Raw genomic sequence first — 25,416 nt, 5'->3', positions numbered from 1 at the left:
AACACGCTTATTAATTGACATCGGGATTAATACATTTAACCCAAAATAACAACGCATGGCAAAGCAGTAGTGCAGTGAAGTTAGAAAACGGCTAAAAATAGCAAATAATATTAATGCCAAATTAATGCTGCGGCCCACCTAAAAACATTCGAATGCAATATTAGCCACAGAAACAAAAAAATATGTATTTGACAAAGAAATTGACTGGAGCGAGATATGAACCTTGTTCCTCCAGAATACAGTATTGGCATTCTACCAACTAAACCATTCCTGAAACACAAATAAATATGACCTGGTAGCTCAGTTGATAGAGCACCGGTACATGTTGTTTTAGGTTTTGAAGGTTCAAACGCTGTTCCAGCAATTTCTTTGCCCAACATAATACTTACTAAATATTTAGCCTAGTTAGTTTCATTTTACGATGAATTTGATGATGATTAACCAAATCATTAAACAAAAATTACTAAAATTGCGGGGTATCAACGTGGTGTATTAATTTTTTAATTGCCTAAAGATCATATAAAAAAGCACCATGAGCCTCTTAGAAAAAAACAGTTCGCAAATGAAACTATATTCAGAATGTCAGAGTGGAAGATGTTGATCTCGAGCAGAAATTCAGAAGCAAACTATCACCAAAAAAATTGAAAATTTTTGTTGCTTGATAACTCTGCATGGACTGCATGTTGCATGTTGAATGAACAACTCAACCGATACAAAACACTCAGAAAAGCCGTGGTTATTATTTTGTTGAGTTTTGAAAAATTTGAGGCCTTTTTTTGAGTGGATTTCTAAAAGTGTTCAGAATTGCATGGACAATTCCTTTCAATTGATTTAACCTCCCTATGTGCCATGCTTGGGCATTTTTAAAAAAAATGTTTACCTGTTATTTTGTGATTTTTAGTGTGGTAAATTTGAAGGGAAAAACGATTAGAGGTGTGGGTCCTGTTTTCCAGTGATGTCCTGAAAAGTCAAGTGCTATAAACTTAGTATGGTTGAATCAACTTGAGCCAGGGGGGAAAAAGAAGGAATTTTTTTCAGGTTCCTTGGAAATTCAAGGAAATGATGATATTGCATGCAAAGCTTGAAGCATGTTCTGCATTCATGATAAATATTCTGCATGACCTATGCTTGTTATGTGTTAAGTATTTTGGCCTTGTCACAAAAATGCAAGCTCCATGGTGCTACCAACCTTGGCACAAATGCCACAAATCATTCACCGCCCACAAATAAATCCATAAATGCACCCTTTAAGTGTGTATATTTCTGTTTTATAGCCATTTTAAGCTCTTGAGGAAGTGTTCATAAATTTGGCTATTAGACATAAAATGTTGAGAACATCTTTTGTCCTTCAAAATGAAAGATCACTTTTGGAAAGAAATTGGAGAAAAAATTCTTTGTCAAAGAGAAAGTAAAATTTGACAAGATAATGTGAAACTGTATTTTTGTTCGTATTTTTGAGTTACTCCTCTCTGCATGTTTTTCAGTGCATGGAAATACAAATACCCCCAAATTAATTTATTAGATACAGTATTGATATAGCAGTCCATTTGAAAAAGCATTTCCACAAAGAAAAAAATGGGAAATGCAGTTAAGAAGTTAACTGTTGGGTGTGTTTCTGTAATTTGGGGGCATTTCAGTCAATAAGATGAATATTCAATGATTTAAATTTTTTCATGGATTGACTGGGGATGAGAAACAACTTATTTGTCTTTAATGAAAACTGATCAATGATATTATATTTTCAGCTAATTGCAGTGTTTTTCTTAATGTTTTCTTTTCCTTTCCATGTGCACAATTTTGTCCATCTGCACTGGTCACCGCACTTGTAGAGATCACAGGTATGCACCACGTACAGTTTTTTCTTACAGGGTACCAGTGTTGTCAGGAGCCATTCACAGTGTCCCATCCTTGCTGCAATACATTTTTGAAAAATTAAAGGTCTTTGCTGATTGGCTGAATGATAGCCTATGATTAATCCAGATTTGATCCTGTGTCTGAAATGGCAGATTGATATTTTGTTGCACTAGTCAAGTCAAACTCCAATTTACATAAATTGTCAACTTGAATAAATAAAAAAAACACAGATGATGCTTTGAAAAACCATTGAGGCAGTTTCGTCTGATTTTCAATGAGAGCAAACTGCATCAAGTTGGGATGCTGTGGTTGGCTCTGGCGAAAGAAGACCTTTAACGCTCCTGCTATTACAAATAGGCAGACCTGTATATTAAATTCACGTACATGTAGCTTGTAACTTGCACCTTTACCCATTCAATATTGTCACATCACGAAACTTGCCGAGCACAGAAACAATTTATAAGCAGGTATTATCTACACCAGCCATAATTTGTGCACAGCAAAACATGTCATCACCCTTTCTGCACAAGAGCACCTCTTTTAAAAACACTCATCCTCACATTTACCTTTCCTGTTAAAGTTTCATTAGTTTTATCAGATGAGGTAAAGAACCTTCGGAGATGCTAACAACATCTTGTCTGTCAATTGATTATGAGTGTGTCATCAAATTTGATATGATTGAACGAGCAGAAGTGTTTAGTTGCGATCAGGTGGCAATCGTATGGTTGTGTTTTTTTCTTGCAAGTTTATCGTGGCGACGTGTTGCAGCGTTTCAGATGTTATTGCAGCTGATATTAAACAACCTGAACGTGAGGGATGCAGTCCGCACAGACTTCACTTAAATTTTATGAAGTGAAAATTTGCCATCAAAGTAAAATTGGATTTCTGGTTTAGACAACCACTACCATTGAACTATTCTGGTATTGAGACCTACATGTAATACAGTTGGGACCCTCTGCCAAATTTAGCAATACCATATTTTCTGTTAATTTCAACAAGAAATTACCTTGTACATTGTGGTATTGATTAACAACAAGTTAATACAAATGTACACGTAAGTATATAAGCCAATAATGAAAAGGTAATGCAGTAAAAATCCACAAATTATACATAATTAGAATGCATGTATGGGGGCATTTTCAGAATACTTTTTATGTAGAACTTCTTGTTTTTGAATTTTTGGTCACTTTTTGGACTTTTAATGTTGGAGCAAAGCTGGATCACATGGCAAAGTTTGCATTTTTTGCAGAATGCAGACCTACAAGTTGTGATATGTCACTTCAAATTTGACCGAGAAATGCGTTACTCCTAAAATAGCAAAGACATAGAAATCCTTGCCATCAAAATGAAAGTTGCGGCACAGAAAAAAGGTTACAAACACCAAGGCTTTTTTTTTCCACACTAGACCTTCACTGGACAATTCTACCATAGCCTGTGGGACAACTTGGAAAAACCACTTTTGGGGCTTGATTGTTTACCCTAATTGCTCCTAGGCACCTTGAAACTTGTGAAAAAAAGCCTCAATTTCAGGCGATTGTCCGAAGCTTTTACAGATTAAGGACTGATTCCATTGATCCTCTGAAAAGACATTTTGACAAGCAAAGATTAGGCATTGGACCACTTTTTAAACCCCCTAAGCAAGATTATAGAAGAAACAACTATTACATTTTTGAAATCTGGAGTAAACCAAAGTTGGAGTCTGTGTTTTTCTAATAACAGAAAAATCACCATCAGATCCAGCCCTATGTACAAAAATGATAATAAATTTGTTTGGGTCTTGGGTATGTTTATTTTATTCTTTTTTTTAAATAATGAAACCGAGGATTCTTTACATATACTCTATAAGGGACTATATAAAACTATTTTGTGAAGAAATAGTCAGTTTTAAATTTGAAGGAAAACCCTAGATTGATGTTTTAGAGAAACTCACAAAAGCGACTAAAAACCGAAATTACAAGGTAGCCTGAGTAGTCCCCGAAAAAAAGTACCACCGCGCACGCCTACATAACTTTCATTCTGTGTGGAAAATTGTGGTGGAACTCAAAATTCAAAATGAAAAGTAGGCCCCCTAAATCTGAACAAAGACCAGTGTCCATTGTTCCATTCCTTTGTTGCTCTTGGTATAACTCTCCCCAAACAGTTTCGTGAATACCAAAAAAAATACCAATCCCATTTTTTTGTTTATCTTCCCTGAAGCCCGATGGTGTCAACCATTTCAGAAATTAAAAAAATGTTGACTGTAGCAAAACAGAAGCCATTGAAATCACTCCCTCTTTTTTTCAGTCATTCGGGAGGGGTTTTTCAAAAGATGAATTGTTAACTATGAAAACAGAACTGCAGAGCCTTTAATCCCCTCCGCTGGCAATGATAAATATCTCAAAGAATGCCCCTAGAGTTCTCTTTGAACAATCTGGGTTACAATATTTGTGATTTTTACTCCTTATTTTGTGGCTTTGTGCTATATTTTCCCCTCTAATGTCCAAGGGCAAGAGCAAGGAAGAAAAGATTGTGTCAAGACTAATGGGTATTTGGGTAAACTTGGACAGTTTTCAAAAACTCCTACATGTATGGTTGTCTTAAGATGGATCAGTAAATCCTTGATTAAAAAAAGCTCACTTTTTCAACAAAACATGACCTGTAATTTGACCAAAGGGCTTTTAAAAATTTTTTAAGAGGTACACTGTGACTTAAAAGCCTTGCTCTGAGTCGACTAGATTCATTCACAAAAGAGACAAAGGCATGTCTCTTCAGTGATACTCTTTGAAGTCTTAGTTTTAGGACCAAACTTTTTGGAAGTGGTTTAAACTCCAGGTGTTGAAGTCACACTTTCAGGATTTTGAGGAAAGGAAGAAGGCATCTAGGAAGTAGGATGTTAACACCTTGGGTTGTCCTTTTGGCCCTGGTCATTGCCCTTAGCTACTGATGCCCCCCCCCCCCCCTCCCCAACCCCTTCCCCCCCCCCCTCCTAAAGCAGCCACCAGATCCTCACCTACTCTCTATCAGTCACCATTGCGCTATCTGTGCCACAGATAGTCTTGCCAGATTGGTTTTAACTCACCCCGCGTATCCGTCCACACATTGCAAGTGGCCTCTTCCAATTCAATCATCCCCCAAATCGGCAAAACATCTAATGAATTTCTTCAGAAGATCCCTATCTTTCCCCCTCGAGACATTTGCTTCCCTGCCTACACCCAGAGGATATAAAAAGTACACATGCACATTGAACTTTTATCAGTATCAAAGTTCAGAGTGCATTGGTGGTCAGTTTAGGGAGAGTACGTAATTACGCTATTCATTCTTTAAAAGAAACATACTCCAAGAGTTATTTACAGAGTAAAGTTTGGAAATAAGTCCCATGTATACATTTCAAAGTTTCATCCACTTTTCTTGAGGGAGGGGGGAGTGGCACATTTTTACTCATCCAAAGAAGGCATTTTACGGAAAAGAATTAGGATTGAGCAACATTATACATTAGATGTGCCTCCTTGAAAACTGAAGATATAAAGTACTGAAATTATGTCCATGACCTTTAGCATGTGCTTGGTCATTTTCAGTGTAACTTTCTTACCAACAGTCAAATTCTAACCCATATCGAAAGACCTGGCACTCACATGACACTTATTTCTTGGGTTAATTTCTTCTATACTAAATGATATTTCAGTATTCTTATCAGACAAAGACTCAGCCAAGGCTCAACTACAACACTACTCTAATCATGTCTCCACCCCTCCCTTGTTTCTTTCACCTTGCACTAGTTTGCCCCTCCCCACATCTGTTCATCTCATCTGTCCCAATATTAAGCACTTCCCTTAAACGCTCCCTAATCTCTCCGGGGGAACCTAAGGATTTCGCACCAATCAGAGGTGTTAAGCAACTGAGACCTAGCTTAAGTCGGAAGGTTTCCGCTCTTCCCTTTGAAGAAGCAAGGGAGGCATTCCTGGGCCAAATTTACCAATGAGCTGTTACGCAGAAGACAAAAAATATATCACTGAGCACATTTATGCACAGAAAAAACAGTTAGCCTAGAACGAAGAACATTTTGGTCAGAAATCTGTCTGTTCAGCAAATGTCTGCACGTAGCAGCACCATAAAATGAGCCCTCTTTCCTTTAGAAACTATATGTATATATATATATAAATCTCCTTTCTTCTCTAATGAGTAAGTCATATTAAAATTCATATTAACAGTTGTTCTCTACTCTCATATTTGAGTTTCTTGTTCATTTTCATTGTAAACTCCAGTTCCCTGTGATTTTTTACTAAAAATTTCTAAAAATTAAGTAGCAGATAATGAGGGATGATTGTGAGGGATGCCTATATTGTGACTGAAATGTTATTCAAGCGAAAGAATTTCCATAACCTTTTAAAAAATAATCAATTGTTGGGACTCAATTTAAACCACATTTTGGCAAAATTGTGTAAAGGTTAACATTTATAAAGGTTATCATCACGGCTTTAAAAAAAATCATCTGTAATTTGATCGGCAGGCAACAAGTCTCTGACTTATGAATACTGAGTCACAATTTAAAAAAAAAGAGGAAAAATCAATTCTCAGGAATGCACTCCAGCAAAATTCCATTAGTGCCGAGGTGTCTCATCCGCAAAACGAGACTCGTGTCCTGATAAGTTTTCCCCGATTTTAATCCCCGAGACGCTGGATTTCGATTCCTGAGAGAAAAAAAAGGAGGGGGGGGGGACCCAGAGATATTTGCCAAAGTAGCTTTGCGAACACATCAACTGCCTGATGTATTGCTGCAGGATATTGGAGAGATTTTCTTGCCAAAACCTTTCACTGTCCAGCAGATGTTTTTGTCTCCGTTTTGCAGACCAGCAAAACAGACAAGGCACGCACTCTTGAAAGCAGAGAAACCGTGGTTAAAGAAAAACCTTCAGTCACCTGAGACTCAGCTTTTGAAGAAACAGCAATCAGGGATACCTTTAGTGTGATAATTGCTGCGGGGCATTCGAGCGATTCCCTTTCCAAATCCTATCAGCGCTCGGCAGATGTTTTTCCCGCCCCCATTTTCTTTTTCGCCATCCCCGCGGCCCTTGCCCGGTGCAGCCAGTTGGTACCCCGTAAGGGAACCAGTTTTGCTTGACTAGTTTCTCAATTAAGCACTCTTCAGCTCCCGAAAAAAATATGTATGATTCATGTTCCCCAGAAGGGTTCGAAAATTGTGCAAAGGAAATCAGAAATTCTCACTTTCACACTTGACAAGATCTATGTTTGAAGGTTTATCCCATGGGAAATTTTGGGGAAAGGGGAGGTTTGGGTGGGGAGTTTGAGGGTTACACTTTTTGCAAAATTTTACGTCTTCTTTTGAATGACTCAACTGTTTTGAAACTTGAGGTTAACAATGTACCTCTGCCGTATTAAGAACTGTCTAGATATCAATGAAAACATTATGCTTCTTTTATGTGATCTCGTTGATTAAATTATCTTGTTTATCAGGATGATGCAAAGTATTCTTCACAGTAAACAGGGCAGAGAACCAAACCGTTATAGATTTATCATACTTCGGATTTTGAAGCATGTGTTTTCTTTACCAACATGATCGACTGTTCTAATTTACTTGAAAGATCATTACCTATCATTCAATCAATTGTACAATACTGAACATTTGAATAACAAATCTTTAAAATTTTACATAAAAAAAAAACACTACATGCCAAGTTGTAATAACTGGCTTATGATGTCCACATTAGTGACCCTCTTTTCCATCTTTTTCCCCAGGAATTCCACCACCGGAACACTCCATCACAAATAGCCCTCCGCCAGAGGAACCTTCCCCAGGTTAGTATAAAATATCATATTGGCCCCCCCCCCCAAACAAAATAAAAACCCTGAATCTACTGCAAATTAGAAACACTGTAATCCATTTAGTCCCTGTACCGCCCGAAACTGTCCTGCCTGTTACCGCCCCAAACTGTACTGCCCTAACAAACTGCTCCAGCACTGCATGGTTTTATGGATTCATCTAGGATTCTGTATCAGGAAGGTGGTACAATGTATACAATGTATACAATGTGGTACAATGTATACAGTGTAGTACATTGTATACAATGAAGTACAAATGCTAATGGTTGAGATTTGTAAGTGCAACTTTGCTGACCAACGAATCTGTGGAAACAAGGTAATTTTTGGCCGATTCGTTTTTGCGATCCTAAAATTTGGTAAATGCGTGTCAGCCACAAATTTGAAATGATTCTATTGTCAGAAATTTTCCGTATTCAAGCAGTCAGCTCTTCACAACTTGTTTGTGTTTGTCGTTGAGAATTTTGTACTTTTCCTACGTGCCACAAAAAGGCTTGCCAAAGCCTGTGTTGGTCACAACACATACTTGAAATTCTGCGTATACTCTTCCAATATTGACACTACAATGAGGAGAATGCAATACCTGACTTTTCCAGATAATTATTTATCCAAGGGCGTTTTTGTTAAAAAGGGAACAAAACCTTAGATATGTGGGTTGTTTGGGGACAAAAAAAGTCTGGCAATGGAGTCAGAATTGGGGTTCGGGCCCGCTGAAGGGCCCCGAACAAAATTTGGATTCTAGATGCTCTGTGGTGCAATCTGAGGCTATTTCTGACCACTTTAACCAAATCTATTGGAGGAAAAAGATGGTGGTGTACACAGTGCCTGCCTTTGTTGCGACACATTAGTTTAGGGGTTTTTTTTTGGGGGGGGGGCTTGGCATTTATCCCTAATGTAATTTCTATGTCCTTTGCAGAATTTAGTTGTCTTACATTTGGAATGAATTGCTGCTCAAGCAAGGAACATTTTTCATAACTATGCCAACCTTCCAAAATAATATTCAACAGTTGTTGAACAAAAAGAATTTCTCAAAAACAGTTCACCTTCTAAAAACCAAAAACAATTTTCATCCTTAGAATTCAAAGTGAGCTTGTGGCGATCTCTTGTGATACACGTTGGATAGGGTGTTAAAATCTGCAGAAATAACCCTGAATTTTAAACACACTGAAATGAAAAGATAACATCTTGATTTTTGACCTTGCATCAAACAAAACCAGGAGGGGGAAAAGGGAGAAAAGAACAGAAATGACAGATCTGAAGTAGGCTGGTTGTAGATACAGCTAGACCCAAGGGAATAGCCTATCACTGATTGGTACATTAGCTGCCTAGCCTTGGTGTTAGGCAGCTGTAGGAGTGACAGATTTAAGGCTGTGGATTATGGAACATAATTGTGTGACCTTCCTGTTTTGCTGGAGGATTGTAAGGGGTTTATTTATGGGATTGGGGAGAATTATTGCAGCAAATGATATCAAATTGGGAAATGCAAACTTAGCATGCCAGATAGTTCAGTGCATTGTGTAACTTCAAATGGTAGGCCTATACTTTTATACAATAAAAAAGGTGCTCTGAAGTCTGAACTGCTTTTATTTGAAAAAGATAGATCGGAAGAGAAAGATCTGACATATTTCAATCAGAATCCTAGCCAAATCTTTCTCTTGATCATAGACAGAATGATAGGAGCGGTGGAAATAAAAGTGAAGTATGAGACTGGTATAATGCTTGAAATTAAAATTGCACTGTTATTGTTTTTAACCATTGATCAATGGATAAACTAACAATTCAGTGTTCTTTCAAAACAAGACAAGATAAACCTAGTTAAGCCGGCCCCAGAGTGCACAGTATTCTATAGAGTACCGAAGTGTGACGTCATTTTGAACCAGGAAGTGTAGTGCAAACAAAAGAAGTACGCGCGCGTGTTGGTTCAAGGTCTGAATCATGCGCTAATGTCTTTTGCACACATGATTGTGCGCGTGATGTATTCACTTTGATTCTCTATTGAAAGGATTCAAAATGGTTATTCACTGGAACTTGGAAGGTCTTTTCATGCATCTGATCCACATAATGGGATGGATTAAGCACATTCTTTGGCCTAACTAGGTAATCCTATACGATAGCACTGCCCGGCTCACAAGTGTCAGTCAGTCAGGTACAGAGAGGACATTAGGCTGGCCTCTGGGACCAGCAATCAATCTTGAACAGCCTCTTGAATATATAATTTCTTCAAAGTGAAGTATAGCTTTTGTTTTCGTGCCCAACCCTTGACAATAGTTTAGATTGGTGTTTCCCTATCACCCCGCAAATCATACCAGAGATAGGGAAACCGTGCTTACTGACATCAGACCAGTAGAAACAATTAAGGTGTCAGCAAGGCGTAAATCACTCAGGTGGCACAGTTTGGGCTGAACTCCAGAGAGGTCTCTGGCAAGGTCGGGCCCATAATGCCAGCAAATTAACCCTCTATTGGAAGCTAGGGGGTTTGCTTGCTGTGGGATGGGACATCTGGTTTCAGGACAGGTGTTAAGGCAAGAAATCATAAGTATAAAGCTAGAACAACTTGTATGAGTATGGAGGGATAGCTTCATGATCTGAGTGATTTGTCTAATGGGGGGGGGGGGGGCCCTCAAAACTTTGGCTTATGAACTGTTATCTTGCTTGAGCATCTTATGCCCATGGTCTGCCATGATACTATTTGTGTTCACTTATTATGGGTCTTCAGCATGATGAATCCTGGTCCAGGTTGCACAACACCAACAACATATTCTTTTCTTGGTCTGGCCCTGGGAGAGGAGTTTAGAGTTGTGATATTTTTTGAGGTTGTGTTTGGAAAAGGAAGGAAGATGTAGGGGTCAGACTTGTTGGCCAGGATTAGGGTGCAAGATGTTGACAGACTGCTCTGGATAGAAATTTGTCTTTTTGGTTTTAGAGGAATTTCTTTGATGGAGGGTCAGTGATTCCACAGAAAGTTTAGGAAAGGGTCGCAAGCTGGGCAGTTGGTATCCAGTGAGGGAAGGGGAGAACTGATGAATAGGGAACTAGAGTTTTTGGGGTGCAAGTTTGAGATGAGGTTAGGTGTAATTATTGGTGTTTAGAGAAGGGTATATTTTTTTGTCTTTGTCAAAAGGAAACAAGGTTTTGGGTATGAGAATGGTGAAGTATGAGAAGTAGGACAACATCAGCAGATAGTTTCCCCATACCAGAAATATCCTGAATAGCAAGTATTGGTGTTTACATGTAAATAACATTTTTCTGCTCTCGGGTCAACCCATTGATATCGATATTCAGGTGTTTATATATAAAATTGCTCTCTTTTTCTTCGCTAATTTAAATTCAAGACACAGTTAAAGATTGAAGGTGTGTGCCCCCCTTAAAAAAAGTATGTAAACATGTTTTTCATCTGAATTACATATATATTCCTATGATGAACATCTCAGTTTTGGTTGGCCTGACAACAAAGATGAAGTTGGATATTGTGAACGTGTCACGTGATGAAATTTCATTTTACCTGGCGAATCTTCAAGTTCATCAGACTCAACAAGATAGGCCCCCAGTTCTGTTGACGTGCTAAAGCCAAAAAAATTGTATCGCAAAATTCCAAAACAAATTTCCCACACTGGGTGCCGGTACATAGTGTAAACAAAAAATTGTTTAAGTTGACCCCATCGTGACCTTTCAAACCCTGACCCACGAGACACGAAGGTGCGGTGGATAAAAGTATACACACCTGATGAGCAGACATGCTTCCCAACACCTGTTCTGGAAAAAGAGACCGAGTGTTTAAAACTCAAGACAGAGATAGATGTGTTAAATTGATGGGGGTATCGAGGAAAAAATATGGCCTCAAACAGGAAGCTAAGGTGACCCTTGCGACCTTGTATAACCTCTGACCTTAGGAGCGGCACACCTGGAGAAGCAAAGCTTTGTCCAGTGAACAAAATGATGTGTCACTAAATGAGACCCTAAAGATGTAATGTCTTTAGCGTTGATGCTTGTAGCTTCGTACATACCGAAAGGTCAGCCAATGTAAGCTCGGAGGTGCTAGTATATAACTCATTTTTTACTTCTTTCAAAATAAACAGTGTATTCTGGGGGAAAACTCGCTTCTACATGTATGGACCACTCAATTGATTCACTACAAATTCTTCAAAGTTTACAAGTGGAGAACTGGTCTTGTGTCTATTAAAGGCTTTAGGCAATAGCTATAATGGGAAGAATTTATTTTTAAAGCGTTTGTTTTTTTAGGTAATTTGTAAAAAAATGAGATCTTTGTCGTTTGCATTTGCCTCTGACAAATACTGGAAGGTAGCAGATGCCCTTGACCCAAAAATTATTCCCGCAAAATATTTGTTTGGAACTTGAGTCAATACTGTCAACTGTCAATGTGTAAATTGGGGCGTTGGATAATATTTATTGAGAAAATGGTGTCATATAAAGGGGGTTATGTGCATGTTTTTTGTATGTCACATTCTGATGTTGTTGAGATATGTGACAATAATGTGGCCATTGTTTTTGGAGGTATGCATGCAATGCTCGTAGAGTACATTCAGGCAATTAACATGATTGATGGTGTAGGTGCACGCAACATGAGTAATGTGACATCAAATATTTAGCAGTGTTGCTTTCAAAGTTAGCAGTGACCTTTCGGTCACGTTAAATATACATCGAAAAACAACTTGTACATGTACAGAAGTGCATGGATACATGGGCTGTGTTTCCTCATGACAATTTGAGGGATTAGAGGCATATCCAGCAATGAAAACAGGGTGGGGTGATGACCCTAGGACATTTTGCCTTGGGGGGGGGGGGGGAATGAAAGCTTCGCAATCTCAGAACTAGAACATTGAAATTTTATTAAAAACATTCCCCATTTTTAGCCCTACCAATCCCCTCCCCAACCTTGATACACCACACGCAGCCTGGATGATTTACAAATAACGTTATCATATTTTTTATATGAAGGCTGTAAAACCTTGTTGTTATATCTTCATTATCCTAAGTGTTTAGAGGAAACAGTAGAAACAATAAAACTAAGCTTTTCTCTACAAAATCTGATAAATAAAAGACCGATAAAGTGCCAGAGAGCCAATTTCTAATTTTTTTGTGAGCCTGATTCAACAAATATGACAGATAATATGATGGAAGAATAAAATATTTATCCAATTTTTATAATAAACATAAATCAACTCCAGTGAAGTGTTTATTTGGCACCAGTCCACATACCTTTTGAATAAAAAAAAGGGGGAAATAATAATGGAATAAATGTACCTTAATAAATTAATCAATAATAGCCCCATTGTTCCTGATGGATGTAATGCAATATGACAGCAACATACCATAGGTTGTCAACAGTACAGAAACATGTTGTAATATTACAAATGCATCGTTTGTTTTCATTCACGGACAGATGAACTTTGAATTAAGTGACCCATTTTTTTAAACAGATTTACAATGTGTCAAAAATTCCTTGCTATAGATTACAAGCTATATATATTACTGTGAAAGGGCATAACATGAAGACGCGATACCAATAATACTCGTAACCCGTGTCAAGTATTTTCGTTGAAGGTGTAAATTCTGAAGATAATGGTATCTTTATCATTTCAGGCAGGCATGCAATTTGAGCTATGCGAGGTTGTATCAAATTTTGTCCATGTAATAAAATACAAAACTTGGTGAAAGTTGATCATAATGCATAGATACATGTAGTAGTGATTTTTACTTCACTGATTTCTTTATTTTTACTTCAATTTTACATGAACTGGAACTAAATTTGTAGAAATGTTAATCTTGGTTCCGTGATATTTGTTACAGATGAGTGTCCAGACTGTTCAAAGAGCACCAAAATCAGCCACAAGAGGTACTGCAGGACAGATTACGGTGAGTCCAAGAATTCAAAATTGTGGTAAAGTGTCTTGCCCAAGGACACATGCAAATCAAACCCGAGGCTAGACTCAAACCTGCAAATCCGCAGATTTACCCACAAGAAGTTGAGTTAAATGCTCCAGACCATGATGCCACCACTCTCTACAACATGATGAACAAATAAATTGAATAATTTGAAATGTACACTACAAACTTCAAGTCACCACATATACGATGTAACTAGAATTTGAATCGCCTGCTTTGAAAAGTGCAAGCATTCTTGAACACAACAAGAGCCCCTTCCTGTGCTGAATTAGCAACAGACAACCTTCGGGGACCTGAACGGGAAATTGGGGGTAGTCAGTTCCCGTTTTGCCTGTCTCCATCAATTTGGCCTTCCCAAAATAACAAAGGATTGTTTCATACTGGGTCCTGAAACAATGACGTAAATTAAAGACAGCTTTTTTCGCGATAGAATTTTGCGGTGGAGTTGGGGCAGGGAGGGAGGGGATATTATTATGTGTATCATGTATGCCTGCTGGGTTTTACCTCTCACCGACCTTTTTTTTTAAGCATTGTGCGAGGGCTTGCCAAAAAGCAAAAAAATCACAAGCTGGACTCGAACCCACAACCACCTGTTTACTTACCAACACGGGCACATTGGGTATAATCGAAGTTGGCCAACTTTGTAAAAAAATATCCTTGTAGCTTTCTAGGCATTTTCAAAATGTCGATGAATTTTGAGGGTTCCAAATTTTAGACAAAGATTCCCTTTCCTGAAAATAATGCCTGATTGTCTTCTGTACACCTTGATTTTTTTTCCAGCATTTTAAAATGTTTCTGAATTTTTCGGGTCTTAAAATATTTGGATGGTTACCTTACGGAGGGGTGAATCTGGCATAATATAACCCAGCACGGGCCTTTCCTTAAAGTGACATGTTTTGGTGTTTTTAGGAAATCATGACTGATGACAATTTTTCATGAGGGGTACCGAAAAGGTTCTAGATGCTGACAGGAATCTACACACTTAATAACGACCTTCAACTTCGCTCTGATGCTCCGAAAAACTTCACAAAATAACCCAGGTTTCCACAGGAAAGACTGTTGGTTAAGATTTTTCATATTTTTGAGCCGGCTGGGTAATAAATGGTTGATAGATGAGGCCTTTTTTTCTCTGTCCCGGATTCACACACCCTGTTCAACTAAATTAGTCATGAAATTTTCTGAGTAAGTTTCCTTTTCTCAAATTAATGCGTGTTAACAAATTGGGATCGATAACAGCGCCAGCATGTGTTTGCAGGTATGTGTAGGACCAAAAGCATTGCTACAGGAAGGCATTCATTTTTCAATGCCAGACACGTATTTCATATTTCAAAAGCCTCAGAACTTTTATCACTTAATCTTTTCTTCAATTTGAAGCTGAAAGACCCGGGTTTGTTTTTTAAGCTCTGGCAGGAGCTTCTACATGTCACTTGGTGGTCGGTCGGTCTGTCTGCCTGCCTGTCTGTCTGTCTGTCTGTCCCTGAAAAATGACCAAAAGTATGGTGTTCCGTATGTGCCAGCGGCGTCACATTTTTCGGTGTCGCATTTTGAAGCTCGGGCAGGGATCATTTTGATCCAATGCAAGACTTCTTGCAACACAGTTTTATTGAGTTTTGCTATAAATTTCAAACTTATAAGCTTTCATGCTTAAATTTTTCAAACTTTTAGCCCATTTGGACACAGCATGGTATGTTGGGAAATTTGGTTATAAATTTGGACATTGAGTCACCAAAAATGTCATATTTCAGCCCAGGATGCTGCAAAATCTTTACTTCATTGAAAGTCCTTCAAAAAGCTGCTCAGTCATGGACTATAGTGTGTAATACTTATGACAGCAATTACAAAATGGTTCCGTACATCTGCAAAAGTTTTAGCCAAATTGGAAAAAGCTGATGCGAAAATAGATTTTAATCAAATAGGTGTGAAACGGGTGCATGAAATCACTTTACAAGTTCATAAAGGCTAGCACCAAAAAAACAAGCGGCGATATTAGAATTGTACGGAGATTTGCAAAATAAGGACCCAATGTTTGAAGGGTCTTTGAGGTTTCATGATGTATGGAGCACGCATCACAAAAACAGTTATACAAATCAATGACTGTCTCCTTTCTGAAAGCCCAGACCTCTTTTTTCCACCTTGTTTTATTGAGTGAGGTTGCCACAAGGGAATAACGTGTTGAGACAGCGAGATGCTATCGCTGTTTCCTTAGATCAATATCTCGCTGGAGAACGTGCGGGTTTTGTAATAAAAAACCAAACACCCAGGGGGTTTATGGGTATCCAATATTACAGCCCTAGAAAGTTTTAACTGGCCAGGGTAGCTAGAAATCAGACCCTATGTGTTTTCTACTGTTTTTTTTTAGATCAATCTCTAGTTCAGTTTTAGACTGTCAAATTTTAAAATTGTAATAGCTGTGTCATGTTCTGCTGACACATTTCATGTGATTGATTTCCCTTCTAACAAATGTTTTTAATTACAATTCAAAAAAATTTAAATTCACTCATTTTCCATTTTCCAAAAATTGGATTTCCTTTTTTGTGCTACACATTATTGCTGCTGGAATTTTAAACAGGACATTCCTCATTTTCAATTTGAAACAAAAATTGTATCAACATGTTTGCTGATTTTTTTATTTGAAAGCTCATAAATACCGGTATAATTCAATGCTAAGAAACTAGCAATTCTATTGAAATTTGTTTCAAGACAAGATGCCACACCCAAAAAGCACGGATATACATAATTTAAAATATTGTAGGTTGCACAACCATTGCAGTATTTAATATAAAACTTGTTTCTCTAATGTACATTGTACAGTGTATTTCAATTGGACTGAACAACTTTGCACTGTACTTGACTTTCAAATACTGTAATGCCAATTTATTTATGGGTATTTATATTTGTAACTATTCTCTTCATTTTAAAACCAAATCTACATGACTCCTGCTGCTACATGAACAGTTATTTTTACCAATTTATTCTTTTCCTGTCATACTTTGACCGGAAAGACACCAAAAAATCCCATGTATGAAAAATATCATCAAATACTGCATATTACTTTTTGCTTCTGGGAGAGTTCTTGACTCAAAATTATACCCCAAGATTGTCGGAATGCACCATTCCCAGATTGTCACAACTTCTTAGTGTCAGATCTTACTCCGACAAAAGGCCATGAAAGAAAAACCCAGTGGCTTACCACAATTTTGTGCCACTGGTAATATTTAGTGTCTGCAACAGTGTTTTTCTGAAATACACTTCGCAACTGTTTTCTTTCTTTTCTTTTTCCTGAGAGTGGACAAAAAACCTCAAGAGTGTGTCCAAAGGTTTGGTGTTTTAATCTGAGTCCTCTTGTATTGGATCACAACCCGTTTTGGTCAGAACACAAAAGTTTTTGTGGGCGCAGCACACTTGCAAGTTTGGGGCAGTGTTTATGCCTAGAGGTGCGGGGCTAGAACTGCGGCGAAACCCATGAAGAAAGTCTCGCTGATAAGCTCTTTGCAGTTCTATAGGTGATGCTCATGCGAGTTGACAACAGAAAAGGAAGCCTTTTTTTCTGCGGTGTTTGCTGTTGGGGGCTGGGGAAAGCTGGCGGTAACTTACAGGCTCCAAATTCACAAAGTGTGGGCAGATCTTAATCACACAGGGTGTTTGTAGTGCAAATAGGATAGCTACTTTAAACCAAAACAGAAGTTTGTAGATGTCCATCTGGTTGTCTTGATATGAGTTTAGATTTTGCAGTGTTTTCTATTTGTGTGAACAAAAATGGCACCTAATTTATCAATTTTTTTTTTTTTTTTTTAAGAAACATAAAGAATATCTGGCCTGTTGTTCAGATTATTTTTTCATACCATTTAACTTTCATTTGAAGAGCAGACTTTTTAAAAACATGGTTATGCATGTGACAGAACAAACTTTCAGGAAAAACTAAACACAAAAAGTGATGCAATTTCTCTAAAAGTGTGGTAGTTGCTAACAGGAGAAACATTACAGTGTCATTACTGTTAGAAAATGTGGAGCATTTTCAAAAAATAAGTTTCAGATTCTGGTGTTGTCGGAATTCAGAGAAGCCAAAAATGGGTTTAGGAAATTGGAATCTCCAGTTAAAATTTGAAATTGGATTTAGGGTCCCAGAGGTAAAAAAGTAAATAAGTGAGTGATCGTATATATTGATGTGGCTGTAATAAAGATGTAGTTAAATTTTGTCAACAAAGAAATGCTAGAAATTATTGGGTTGAACTTTTGACAGTCAACTTGAGCACAGTTTTGGGAAATGGGTGCCGTTCCCTTTTGACCCCGTAAATAATTTGGGGCTAAATTATCCAGGCAATGTTTATTCAAGAAACGGCCATAAAAAAAAGCAATTGAGAACAGTGTCCCCACATGCCTGGTTTTAAAAAATAGGACAGTTTACTAGAAATGCTGATTGACAGAAGTATGTTTTTTTAAAGCATGTCAGAATTATACTAAGGCCTAGATGGAGTTCATTCCCCTCTGGGTTTTGTTTTTTGTGAAACCCAGAACCCACCCACTAGAAGGAGTGCATTGCCCTTGTGTGCCTCAAGCAACCAATCAGCAGGGCTCTCACTCCCCGCATAGGCTGAACTCCTCCAGCTAGTGATTGGAGTATAGCATCCCTTGCCTCAAAGCAACCAATCACAAAGCCTGTTTTTTCTAAGACTTGGCTCCTTCTAGACTCTTCCAAATCCTCAATTTTTTAATAACCCACATTTTGATTGGAGCATCCTGGCTTAGGATACCCAAGAGTGTCCAATCATGACAGTTGTTATATAACTAAGATTAGTAACCCGAATCCAGCATCTCGTCTTCGCTTGGTCGTTAACCCCAAGAGAGTGTGCATTACTTACTCATATCCACACAGGCCCCCAGGATACAGAAGATATTTTTTCTCCAGATTAATGATATATGTATTTTTCCCAGCAGACCACCTTGCAATTCCACTAACCAGTCATTTAATTTAAAAGCGATCAGTAATAACGCTTCCACATGACTGACTTGCTGTCACTGATACCTCAAGTGCAGACATTTCCACTTTGGAGAACGGAAGCCACTCCACAAATATCCCTCAAGGGAAACTAGACCATTCTTTTTATTAAAGTGGTTTTATTTTCTTCCAGGCCCCTATGAATTTCATATCCCTTATCTGCAAAAACTATTCAGTATGTTGTGTAATGGATTCCAACGTGCATTTCCTAGTCAGAAAATCCAATTTCGTGTTAGTGATGTTTGCCTAACCGCATGTACAGTATATGGATCTTGTAAGACTTCCTCTAGGCAGAGGAGGGGATGTCCTTAATAGAGGAAAGCTCAGGGCAATTTTCTTTGAAGAATGGGCGGTGAGGAACATGAGCAAACTCAAACGAGATGGATCATGGAGTGATGTACATTACACATTATTCAAGGTGCACACCCAATGCAGTCCATATACCTACCGGTATCTCTCTATGGCATTAAGAATAGGAAACAAAACCAAAGATCTCGCCTGATATTTTTCAATGGTGTACGCCCAAACAACCTAATTTCACTAATTTAACGCTTCTGCAAAGCTTCCAACAACACATTAAGACAAACATGCTGTTTTTGGATAATAAATGCGACCAGTTTTGCTAAAGTGAGTCTTTGGGTGAGGAACCGTCTTTGCAGTACTTACAGACATGGAAATTCATGTCGAAACTTTCATTTGGTTAATTACGGACCTCAGTGCGAATACAGGTTTTTATAGGGGTTCGGCTATAAAGGTACCGGTAGTGAAGTCTGGATTTTCCAAAGTAGGTTACGGATACATGAATTAGAGGGGCGTCAGTGAGTACATACAGAGACCAAAACCCCAAAGCAATGAATCTAGAATTGCAATATTGTATTTCATTATTATTTCAGAGAAATTTGGAATTTTTCCCCACTAAAACTTGCTCATAAGCGGGAAGGGAGATAGCCACCCCAACCTACCCCTAAATCTACCCTCGCATGCATTCCAGAACACTGGCCTAGTTCTTGTTTAGTTTTATCGATCGACTTTTTAATAAAAAGAAGTATTGGGTTCTTCTGATGCAGACTGACTCATCAGTTGTTGCCCCAGGTTGCCGTGCTACACAGCTTTCCAATTTCATGTACATGTGTTCAGCAGCGCGCCTGCAAAGTCTGGCATTTTGCAACGGTATGGAAACATGCTTTGGGGCTCACTAAGAAAAAGTCCTCACCACACATATAAAATTGAAGTACCCTCTCCACGGTCGTATATTGATCAGTTCTCAAACTCATAATTTGAAGTTTTGCTTTACAAGTCATCCTGAGGTGCAGTGAATGTAAAATGCCTCAAGTCTGTGGTTCATCTTTAAGATGCTTATACTCAAGTTGTACGTTTTACGTGTGAGAGACGTTATCGATTGCTGGGCATACACATCATCTCCTGTAGTCTTAGATTTACATGTATGACTCAAGCCGTGGCCAGACAGTCAGGGTGAAATGTGAACAAGCCGGGCCTATTTAGGAAAACAAAATCAAAGCACATGTAGGGGAGTTACTCGCGGGGATCGAAAGAAGGGAGGTGGGATATAGGTAAAGGGGTATCTGGGGAAAGTTTGGGGGGATAAGGGGCTCTCTGCGCCGCTTATGGCATGTTGGATAACAAATGACTCATATTATATAGTTCCATTATGGCCTCTTTTCAGAATCTCGGGTAAGGAAAAGTCGCAGGTAAAATACGTATTTCCTCGCCGACCCACAAAACACGTGTATGTATTACAATATGTCCTGGTGAGGAAAGGCAGATTTAGGGGGCTGGTTGGGGTGGCTAACCAGGCGCCCCCAAAAAAATGTTCCTTTCCTGAACTAATTCTTGCAAATCTCGGATCATTAAGGCATCGGGTCTGTTTATGTGTGGACTTTAACTTGTTCAGCAGGCTCTGTGGATTTTTGTTTTCTCTGTTTTGGCTTTTTGTAGAATTAAAGGCAAAGAATTGAACAAATGCTTCATATCTGTATCGGCAGTTATTGTACTAATACTTTAGTACAATGCCAAAAAATTATTTTACTGAAAAAAACAACATAGGCCCTACACTCTAAAACAGCACCATGTACCTTTTACATATTTTGGGCAAAAACAACTTGAACTGGACTTGAACCCACAACCCTTTCTGTACCAGTGTGTTATGCTTGAAAACTCTACATACTTTTAGAAAACCTTACATCAGATTTAAAGATTTACCTATTAAGGGACTTGTGTTATTTTCTTAAGTTTTGCAATCAGATTTGAGCTACATGTATGCCAATACTTTGGAGTTTCTCGGCTGCAAATGGGTCGGGTTGGTAATCGTTTGAAGAAACTGTTACGGGGAAAATTCTGTTTGCCCAGCCATGAAAGTAGATTATACATGTACAAAGAAAGAACAAATCTGCAGCGTTCCAGTCCGTGTTGGTAATAGTTTAGGGGATCAGAAATGGAAAGCAGTAGACGGGGGCTTGAACAATCGAAGCTGTCATAGATATGTGTGGGAAAGGAACAAAGTGGCTTGAAATCCCTCAGAATGACCAGGGGCTGTTGCCAAATAGTCTTAGGCCCTACACCTCAACAAAAAAGGGGGCTAGCGTTTAAGAACCCCAGCCTGTTATTTGTATGGCATTTCATAAACACGGTTATCCGTCACAGTATTGAACGACTTCAGTTTTTGCCGTCAACACAGCATTGAGAAAGAAAGACCGAGGCTTTTTTTTTTGTGAAGTAATTGGGGGTGAAAAATATATTTCAAACAGGCTCAATGATATGGCACCATTGTGCGGTTTCTTCATAACGTTCCATTCCTGAAGGCAAATCTATTTTGTCCTCTTATTTTTGACGAAACTTGTGGCTGAATCGCAGCTGCCACATTTGTTAGTTCTGCCGTAACCTCTGACACTGGGTGCGAGAGCCCTTAGTCAAAACACCCTATGCTGACAGACACTTCATCTCCACTTTTCACTTCACAGGATCACAAATCAACAGCTTTGTAAGGGTGGATTCTATTGGTCAATCCGAGCATTGATACAACTAAAAGACCAATCCTTGCCGTGCATGTGGTTACTAAGGAAATTCAGAAGGACATTTTTGATTGGTTGATCGGTGTATTCAATTTCCAAATCACAATTTGAACTCCTTTTTTTTTGGAACGACAAAAGTCGATGACATTCTCAAAATGAATTTTCCACCAGAAAACAAACCAACGGCCCAACACGTCCCGAACCTGCTTTGAAAACAAATGATGTTGCCCCCAATTAATCTTCACAGGTTTTAACCTCTTAAGAAAACACGGACGGAATGAAATTTTGTGATGTATAAATGGAAGGTTAGAGGTTGCGCAATTACATCACAAAGACAGGCTCATTTCTTACTGGATTTTGACACACAGATGTGGGAGATAAACACTGGGTACAAAATATCCATTACTACTTTTTGATCCTGCGCCATCGTTTACATTTGAAAAAATGCTGTAAAGGGACTTATTCTTCCCACTTCAAACTTAAAAAAAAATTTGTACCGATTTGAAATTAAGGATAGTAATTCCACGTTGCCTGGCTGTCATTTAATAATGTGCATTATTTTAAACAGTTTCCCAGGCAAAGAAATATACTAATTGTGTTTCTTTATTCTTTTCATTTTTCCAGTCATTCAAGCCCACGTTCTCTCCCGAGAGATGGGGAATGACTTTGTCAAATTCACCATCAACGTCATGTCGGTGTTCAAGCGCGGCAGCCAGCGCATCCGACGCGGCGACCAGTTCCTGTACGTGCCGCGCCACGACCTCACCTGCAAGTGTCCCAAACTCAGGCTGGGGAAGAAGTACCTGATCCTGGGCGACAACAACGATAACGAGGACCAGGACGGACTTTACGCCGACAGGCACAGCATCGTGCTGCAGTGGAAGGACGAGTGGAACCGGCGGATGCGCAAAATCCGACGGAAGGCGAGGTCCGGCGAGTGCTAGTGTTTGGAAAGATAAAAGTGAGGCGGTTTCTGTTGATTTGTTTCCCTTAGTCCACCATAAAGAGGCAGTTTTGGAAGTCCTTTTTCCAAATTTGACGGTAACCTTATAGATTAGTTTGATGAGGCAAATATCGTGCTTTCCCGAAAATGCCACCCAGCAGATTCAGAATGAGGCTATGGTTAAACGTAGGCTGGTACCTATCCGGTGTTATCCTTGTTTATCTTTGATGTGTTCTTGGGGACATGAAAATAAGTTAACTTAAGGTTGGCATCAGATTTGCAGAAAACTTATTCTGTAAAAAGAAATGCATACAACATTTCAACACTTTAATTTTACTAGAGGCCTCTCACTACAGTTAATGGTAAAGTGCATCTTCTCGATTTTTTGGGAAGTTTTTTTGGGGGGTATGGGCATTGATAAAAATGCAGTCCAAATAATAAATGAAAATAATTCAACCCTGAAAAACGCTTCCTGTATCTTTCAAAAATGGCTGATGAACTGTTCACGTAAACAGGGTGCAGTAAGTCAAAAATTTCTGTGTAACATTTGGGTCAAAAATCTGACGTCTTTGATATCAGTTTCATTCTGTTGAAAGCAGTATGGGATAATGTTATAGGTGGACACAGAAAGGCTGATATAATGGTATGTGAATAGTTTTTGAATGAGAAATTGTTTAAATAAGATATTTTAGAGAAAAAAAAGTTAAACAATTTGATTGGCATTGTATAAAGGCGGCACAATTGTATCATATAAAAATGCATAGCTGTATACTATTTTGTGCGTTGTTTAATATTACTGTTGTAGAGACTGACTTGATATTTTCTCCCTATTTCGTCTTGAGTATCATGGTTTAAAATGCTACCAGACATGTTTTCTTGTGAAAATAATACGCGGTTTAGTCTGGTGCACCCGCTTCCAAGGTTTTTTTGTATGCCTTATTCATTTATAGACATGTATTTGATTTTTCCATGAATAAAATGGTTTCATTTATTAAACCACTATCTATTTAAAGACAACACAGTTTGTATATAGATTTTTTTTATTTAATCTTTCATATCTTGCTTTTAATATTTTCCTTTTTCTATGTTGCTGACTGGTTTTTCAGTAATTTTTTTCTTACAAAGAAAAAATAACTGTGTACATGTTGTATTCAATAGTGTATTTACCTCCATTCGCATTCTTCGGTTTTTTAAGATAATGTAAAATGACTTAAAAACGAGCTACATTATTCATGTACATCTCTATTTAGTCTTCTTTTGATAAATTGTGTATTCTGAGCTTCACAGAACTGCACCACTGACAATGGGTGTAATGGTTAAATGTTCCCAGTGATTAGTGTCAAAAAATATATTTTATTTTCTTTATCAAAAATACATGTATTACAACACTGAATTTGTTTTTTTGTGAATGAAGACGTGGACCCAATATCATGGCACTGCTTAACAGTTAGCCGAAAAAAACTACTGCTTACTACAGCAGAAAATAATGCTGCTGCTTAAGCACCATTTCGTAATGTGGACGTGCTAATGGCTGCGCGCCAAGGAGATTTATATTGTTGCGTCACTGATTTAAGCAACGCTTTCCTCTGGGGTTAAGCGTGCTTTTGCTGTGCTTACTGCTTACGGTATCTATGAACTAGATGGAGGCTCGGTAAGTACAAAATCACCTGTTAAGCAGCGCTACAAAATTGGGCTTGTGTCCAAATTGCACTTTTAAAAAGTTGCTGATTTTGTAAGTTGGAGATCGGTTGGTCATTATTGCAACAAATGCTAACCTCGTTAATGCACAGGACAGCATCGGATATATATATTTTTCACCTCAATTTTCTGGAAACTTTTTATTCCTGAGTCTCGGGTACATTACCTGGTAGGCCCTAATCAAATTGTGACTTTCGTCTGCTTTTCGCAGAAAAAGAATTGGGTTCCGTTATACCACAATACTCCATGTACCGGAACAGCGTCTCCCATAATTATTTGAATTGTTCACAAATTGATTGAAAAACTTATTTTAATGAAACCAAATTTTTACATGTATTGTGAAACGGAATTGGGATTTAATTCCTAGGTGTTTCCTAATTTTGACACATTGTTTCACAATGCTGGGAAGAGGATGATATAATACTGCGTCCACTTTCTTCCACGTGAGCTTCACAGAGTGTTGTATCAAGATGAAGTTATCACCCAAATATGCCGCTTCATTAACAAAACCAAAGAATAAATGTAACTTTGATATTAAGCCAAATGCATCTCATTTAAGGTAACCGGTAAGATGTGTCATTTTGCAGAAATACTTTTCAAGGAAAAGGCTGAGCTTTTGAAATAATTATCTTGGACATTCATCGTATTCACATCGACATACTACTCATTTATCTTCAGTGTACCTGCTCAGTATTAGTGCTTCATTCAAAACAAATGTTTTTTTTTGCAAAATTTCCCACCAATTGGACATATATTAATAAAACACTGTACATTAAACTGAATGTGTCTGAATGTGTATTAATGTTCCTGGCCTTGGGTGCTATGCCGACTACGACCTTGAGTGCAGAAAAACATGCAAAACAAATTCAGGCCAACTTGACTCACTCTTTAGCTGACAAAATTCTCCAAACTTTCATAAGGCAGACAAGGTCCTCAGTATTTCACCAGCCAAGTTTGAGGTCTCAATTCATCATTTAAAGGAGACGTTTCTTCAACATTTTGCACCTGAGAGTGATGCAAAGTGATTTCAATTTGAAGACTAAGACTAGACTGGTACATTTCCAACTTTTTGAACAGATTGACCATTCAGTGGTCTGGTGGAATGACATCGATTTTTTCGGACTAGATGCTATGCACCCGGTGTTAAAAATGCCATGTTGCGCATCACAATAGTCAAC

General features: G+C 38.2%; 1 protein-coding gene across 3 annotated transcripts in view; it reads left to right on the top strand.

Annotated features, from left to right (window-relative positions):
- Positions 1–25,020, top strand: part of LOC119734790 (netrin-1-like) — a 73,525-nt gene extending 48,505 nt beyond the window's left edge. For 2 of the 3 annotated variants that reach the window (XM_038208346.1, XM_038208347.1), the window contains 4 exons: positions 1,830–1,838; positions 7,588–7,647; positions 13,477–13,542; positions 22,222–25,020. In XM_038208346.1, the coding sequence (XP_038064274.1) occupies positions 1,830–1,838; positions 7,588–7,647; positions 13,477–13,542; positions 22,222–22,541 (455 nt within the window). In that variant the 3' untranslated portion in view covers positions 22,542–25,020. The remainder of the gene's footprint in view (positions 1–1,829; positions 1,839–7,587; positions 7,648–13,476; positions 13,543–22,221) is intronic. The other variant, XM_038208348.1, reaches the window with a different exon arrangement.
- Positions 25,021–25,416: the final 396 nt, after the last annotated feature.

Source organism: Patiria miniata, unplaced genomic scaffold, assembly GCF_015706575.1.
Source record: "Patiria miniata isolate m_02_andy unplaced genomic scaffold, ASM1570657v1 HiC_scaffold_28, whole genome shotgun sequence".
NCBI classification, from domain to species: Eukaryota; Metazoa; Echinodermata; class Asteroidea; order Valvatida; family Asterinidae; genus Patiria; species Patiria miniata.
This window is presented reverse-complemented; position numbering and strand designations above follow the sequence as displayed.